The 5,296-nt window shown below is 52.6% G+C and overlaps 2 protein-coding genes across 4 annotated transcripts; one reads left to right on the top strand and one right to left on the bottom strand.

Moving 5' to 3' along the window:
• Positions 1-104: 104 nt before the first annotated feature.
• Positions 105-2,661, bottom strand: tmem231 (transmembrane protein 231). 3 transcript variants are annotated; one of them, XM_056411144.1, is made up of 7 exons: positions 2,157-2,660; positions 1,920-2,086; positions 1,668-1,796; positions 1,455-1,598; positions 814-861; positions 582-663; positions 105-498 (listed from the first exon to the last, which is right to left on the bottom strand). In XM_056411144.1, the coding sequence occupies exons 1-7, from the start codon at positions 2,293-2,295 to the stop codon at positions 281-283; spliced, it is 927 nt and encodes a 308-aa protein (XP_056267119.1). In that variant the 5' UTR covers positions 2,296-2,660; the 3' UTR covers positions 105-280. The 3 variants fall into 3 exon arrangements, with proteins under 3 accessions (XP_056267119.1, XP_056267118.1, XP_056267120.1); XM_056411143.1 differs by having other exon boundaries at positions 582-861; positions 2,157-2,661; XM_056411145.1 differs by lacking the exon at positions 814-861 and having other exon boundaries at positions 2,157-2,654.
• Positions 2,662-3,004: 343 nt separating this feature from the next.
• On the top strand, positions 3,005-5,290 carry LOC130191523 (gamma-aminobutyric acid receptor-associated protein-like 2). Its single transcript, XM_056411146.1, has 4 exons — positions 3,005-3,174; positions 4,109-4,165; positions 4,436-4,607; positions 5,133-5,290. Exons 1-4 carry the CDS (start codon positions 3,141-3,143, stop codon positions 5,245-5,247), a joined length of 378 nt encoding a protein of 125 aa, XP_056267121.1. The 5' UTR covers positions 3,005-3,140; the 3' UTR covers positions 5,248-5,290.
• Positions 5,291-5,296: the final 6 nt, after the last annotated feature.

Raw genomic sequence — 5,296 nt, 5'->3', positions numbered from 1 at the left:
GGTAAAAAGAAGATTTTGACCTTTTCATGACCTTGACCTTTGACCCGATCGATCCCAAAATCTAATCAAATGGTCCCCGGATAATAACCAATCATCCCACTAAATTTCATGCGATTCGGTTTAATACTTTTTGAGTTATGCGAGTAACACGCATACAAATAAATAAATAAATACACGGCGATCAAAACATTACCTTCCACATTTTCAATGCGAAGGTAACAACTATGAGGTGCATGAACTGATGATAATTAAAATGTGTCTTCATCAAAAAAGGTTGTGGTTATTGACAAAAACAGAACATCAATGCACACAATACTACAGTATAGTGAGTCATCAACAATACACAAGAATGTAAAAGAATAAGAACACCGTCTGCATTTCTGAAAGGATATCTGATGACCTCCAGCGGGTAGCGGATCTCAGCGTTGAGCTGGAAGGGAGAACCAGCAGCGCGGCCCACGGTCCAGACCGGCATGGGGCAGGACAGCACCGTGGTCACTGGGCGGGAAGAGAGAGAGAGGAGTGACCGCATCAATACAAGGTCCATGTCGTGGAAGTCTTGAGAAGAGGCTTACACTCACAGTTTCTTTCCTGGTAGCTCCGGATGATGTTGCCAAGGTCGTACGCGCTGGCAAACGGGCTGGAGCCGTCGATCACCGACACCTGGAGGGAGCAAACACCTGGAGGCTCCTGAGAGGCTCCTGGAGGCTCCTGACATCCAGACGTCAACAAATCACAGGATTTAACTAAAAAGTCAAATATGGTATCGGCCGAGCAGTCTTTAACGAAGCTCGGCGAACGAGCTCTGTTTACCGTCATTACGATGAAGCATGGACTTCTATACAACCAGAGGAGTCGCCCCTGGTGGTCAGGAGAGAGAATGCAGATTTAAGAGAATGAATGATCACATGAGAGAAAGATNAGATTTAAGATAATGAATGATCACATGAGAGGGGTCCCCTGTGTGGAGTCAAGGTGGACGCTGCGTTTATAATAAACGAGGCGTTCTCCACAGAGAACACAAAGACGCCCACAGCTGTCACCGAGGGACAGGTACACAAAGATGGCTGGCCGACATATCGACTGTGCCCCATAATATGAGATATGGAAAGTTAAAGGGACTGTGTGGGATTTAGCACCATCTAGTGGTGAGGTTACAGAATGCAACCAACGAGAACACTGGGCTCACTCCTCCCTCTCCAGGAGGAGCTGGTCCCTCGTCCTCCTCGCTCACTGGTCATCCATCCCATAATAACACGACTTGAGGAGCATCGGCCGGTGGCTGGCTGCTGTGGAAGAGGAGCTGCTCCCGCTGCACACGGCCCCGTGTCCAGCCCCCCCGCTGCACACGGCCCTCTCCTCGTTTCAGCTCATCCGTCCAATCAGCCGGCGTCTCTGGGTTCATGAAGCTGCCCTGCAGGTGAGGGGAAGCAGACAGACGAGAGGCGTCTCACGTTGTAGATGTCGTGCAGCCCCCGGTGGGGCAGGGGCCCCCTCTGCTGCAGCCTCAGGTCCCCGCTGACCCACAGCGTGGCTCCGGGGACGGGAGAGGAGTGCTGCACGTAGGCCAGGCTCTGCATCACCACCGTGGACATCCGCTGCAACGACACCGGGCCTGGGCTTTAGGGGGGGGGCTGGCGTGGCTCGGCCGGCTGAGGAGTACTCACGAACAGCTTGTAGCTGAAGGTGAGCAGCAGCTGGACGCTGTACACCTGCTCCTCTGCCTTCAGGGGCAGCTGCAGCTGGAAGAACAGCAGGTCCGCCTTCCCATCCTGGTTCTGGTCCTCTTCCCTCACCTGCAGCCGGAGTTCACCCACACGTACAGGAACAACACACACCGTTCAGTACTTTTGCTGGGACAAGTCACGTGGCTACTGTGCGGTACACCCAAACCACGTGGGGCCCCCTCGTGTTCTCACGGAGACAGACGGGATCCGGAGGTTGGCCCCCAGCATGTTGTTGAGGTGGGGGAAGGTGCTCCAGGCGACGTGGTCCCCCCGGGTACTGGTGGCCGCCACCAGCAGAATCTGGTACTGGAACCTCACGACCGGCTGCTCCTCGTAGCTGCTCCTTTGGACCCAGAACCCTGAACACGGCGTTAGACAGACATGCACGACGTGTGGGCGCGAGGTTGTGAAAGGAGCGGGTCGCCGTACCGTGGCTCCGGTAGGCGACGAGCAGCGGGGAGACGTAGGTGAGGCTCAGCACGACGCAGGCGAACAGCGTGGCCTTCGTGCAGACACTCGTCTTGTAGCGGACCAGCGCCGGGTGCGAGTACACGTCGTAGAACGCCATGGAGCCGGAGCAGCAGCTTCAGGTGTCAGCTAGCCGGCTAGCTAACGGGCAGGCTAGGGGTGCGTTAGTCTAACTGAGCGGGTGCGCCCGGAGCACTGGCGGGGTTAACAGACAACACACAGACACCGAGTAGCTGTCGGGGAAGTAAAAGAGCGCGAGACGTAGCTTATAAAGCAGCTATGGACGTCAGCCGGCTGGCTAGTCGAGCAGCAAGCAGCGCGCCATGTTCCAGCTTAGCGGAGCGTCGCGCGGTTACCATGGTGTGCTGCGTTCAAGTCATTTAGAGACAGTGGGAAGAAACGGTAACACTGCTGTTATTCCATCTTTGGGAGTGCTCACGCGCAGTTATCTAGTGGCAATGTCCCGCATAATTTAAATAGCCTAAATAATATATATAAAATTTATAATATAACAGCTACTCTTGAAGTGTTCCCTATTTCAAGATAAAAACAATATGTGTAAAGATAATTGTAATCCTTTTTTTAACTTTATTTGACAAAATTACGTTTATTCTATATTGTTACGTAACAGAAATTATGTATTTGAAGCCTTTTGCTTAGTGTATTAACACTAGTATTCTACACTATGGCATTGCTGCTTTTACTTCAGTAAAATATCTCAGTACTTCTTCCACCACGGTCCGGAAATTACGGGACTGCATGTTTCCGGGAGAACCTGAAGGTAGCACCGCTCTGGCCACCCCTCCTCCGACCAGACGGTGACGTCACCTCGCAGCTCGACGGACAGCTGGGAGCTCGCTGACGGTTTGTTTTGACCGCTCCTGCCGGGATTCTTTCGCACATCACGCCGACAGCGTCCGGCCTCCGCGCGGGGATCCTGCGAAGATGAAATGGATGTTTAAGGAGGACCATTCCCTCGGTAACGGCGGGCTCGGGTTGTTATGACACCAGAGATGCTCGCGTCCTGTCACGCGCGCATCGCTCCCTTTCCGGTCCGCTGCCTCCTGCGGGGTTTGCCGTGTCATCCCCGCAGGTGCAGACACGCATGCTCGACCCCGCGATCCAAGACTACCGCTGCATGACTAGTACCAGACCGTGGCCCGCGGAGGTCCACTGACCGCGGGTCGGAACCGGCCCCCCCCCCCCCCCCCTCAGACAAACTCTATTCAAGTGTCTGACCTGTAATGTCTGCATAGTGGTAGTTACTCATTAAAATACTAAGATTAGTACGTGTGTGCATGTCCACCTGGACAAGATCAAATGTATAATAAGAACAATATATTTACTTTAAGTAAGTGTTGGTGTACTGAGTGTTGCTCCAGAGTGTGTAGTGTGTGTAGTGTGTGTAACGTTGTGCTCTTTGCGGTGATGATTACTGTCCTAGAGTTTCGGGTCAGCTGTGTGTTCGCTCCTCGGTCTTTTATTTGAAGCTGCTGCAGGCGGAAGTGGGCCTCTTATCTGGGCTAATGAGAGCCTGCAGAGTGCTGGGCCTAAATGGATCAGCACCACCACCTGGGCCCGCCCTCAGAGACACAGAAGCACTCTCACTCCTCAAGAGTGATGAGAACTATTTTAATATCACTCAATACTGACTGTTGATTTGATTCATCACCAGGAGCACGGCGCCTTGGTGCACCGGGTCTTAATCCACGGTCCGGTCCCGGTTCTTTATGTACGGTCCGGTCCCGGTTGTTTATGCCCGGCCCGGTCCCGGTTCTTTATGCCCGGCCCGGTTCTTTATGCTTGGTCCTGGTTCATTATGCCCGGCCCGGTGCTGACAGACGAGGCCCGGCTGGCTCCCAGGAGGCCTCACTCATCTCTTCTAATCCTGACGTCCTGTTTGCTCCCCTCAGAGCACCGATGTGTGGAGTCAGCCAAGATACGCAACAAGTACCCCGACAGAGTCCNGGGGGGGGGGGGGGGGGGGGGGGGGGGGGGGGGGGGCATGACTGAGAAACATCCAAAGAGGTGCCCGGCCTGCCTGTTTAAAATGAAGCTATATTCTATTCTACTCCCCTGTGTGCTGGTCCACGAAAAATATTGTGCTTTCATCCATATGTGAAAGGACGTTGATCAAATACAAAACAAGACTTCATTGCGTTGAATCGGTTTACTCGTGGAGGATTTGTAATGTTATTGATGGTGATGTCATCAGAAGATACATCCCCCCCCCCTGCAGGTGATCGTGGAGAAGGTCTCCGGCTCCCAGATCGTGGACATCGACAAGAGGAAGTACCTGGTGCCCTCTGACATCACCGTGGCCCAGTTCATGTGGATCATCAGGAAGCGCATCCAGCTGCCCTCGGAGAAGGCCATCTTCCTGTTTGTGGACAAGACGGTGCCCCAGTCCAGGTGGGAGGGGCTTCACCTGAGGGATGACTTCCTGTTTCAATGAATGAACATCATGCTGTATAGAAGAAGACAAGAGACTGAGACATAAACTCATGTTTACAATGTTTACTGAGGGAATACATCAAGAGAGAAGAAGAGTCACTATATAGACTTCTATACAACCAGAGGAGTCGCCCCCTGGTGGTCAGGAGAGAGAATGCAGCTTTAACTGAAGCATAGACTTCTATACAACCAGAAGAGCCCCCTGGTGGTCTGGAGAGAGAATGCAGCTTTAAGACATGAAGCATAGACTTCTATACAACCAGAGGAGTCGCCCCCTGGTGGTCAGGAGAGAGAATGCAGCTTTAACAAGCTCTGATATTTGAAAGACTGCATATTCTTTGGCCACGTAATTTCCTTTTTTTTCTTTCTTTTTTAAAGCATTTCCATAAATATTCGTGCTTCAGCTTCTCGCATGCGTTTTGTCCTCTAGGGGGCGCTGTAGGTTTTAGCGTAAAGGACAACTGTTGCTCCTCTGTGTTGCAGCCTGACGATGGGCCAGCTGTACGACAAGGAGACGGAGGAGGACGGCTTCCTGTACGTGGCCTACAGCGGGGAGAACACCTTTGGTTCCACAGCCTTTTATACAACACAGGGTTAACACACACACACACACACACACACTGGTGCACCATGTTTCCAACATGTCC

This window comes from Pseudoliparis swirei, unplaced genomic scaffold, assembly GCF_029220125.1.
Source record: "Pseudoliparis swirei isolate HS2019 ecotype Mariana Trench unplaced genomic scaffold, NWPU_hadal_v1 hadal_131, whole genome shotgun sequence".
Lineage (NCBI taxonomy): Eukaryota > Metazoa > Chordata > Actinopteri > Perciformes > Liparidae > Pseudoliparis > Pseudoliparis swirei.
This window is presented reverse-complemented; position numbering and strand designations above follow the sequence as displayed.

What these genes read in the sequence shown, in the direction of transcription:
- tmem231 (XM_056411143.1), bottom strand. Translation starts at nt 2,295, where the DNA reads ATGGCGTTCTACGACGTGTACTCGCACCCGGCGCTGGTCCGCTACAAG. An exon ending in CGTCGCCTACCGGAGCCACG is followed by an intron (nt 2,087 to 2,156) that starts GTACGGCGACCC and finishes CGCCGTGTTCAG; the next exon opens with GGTTCTGGGTCCAAAGGAGC. An exon ending in GAGCTACCAGGAAAGAAACT is followed by an intron (nt 499 to 581) that starts GTGAGTGTAAGC and finishes CTTCCCGCCCAG; the next exon opens with TGACCACGGTGCTGTCCTGC.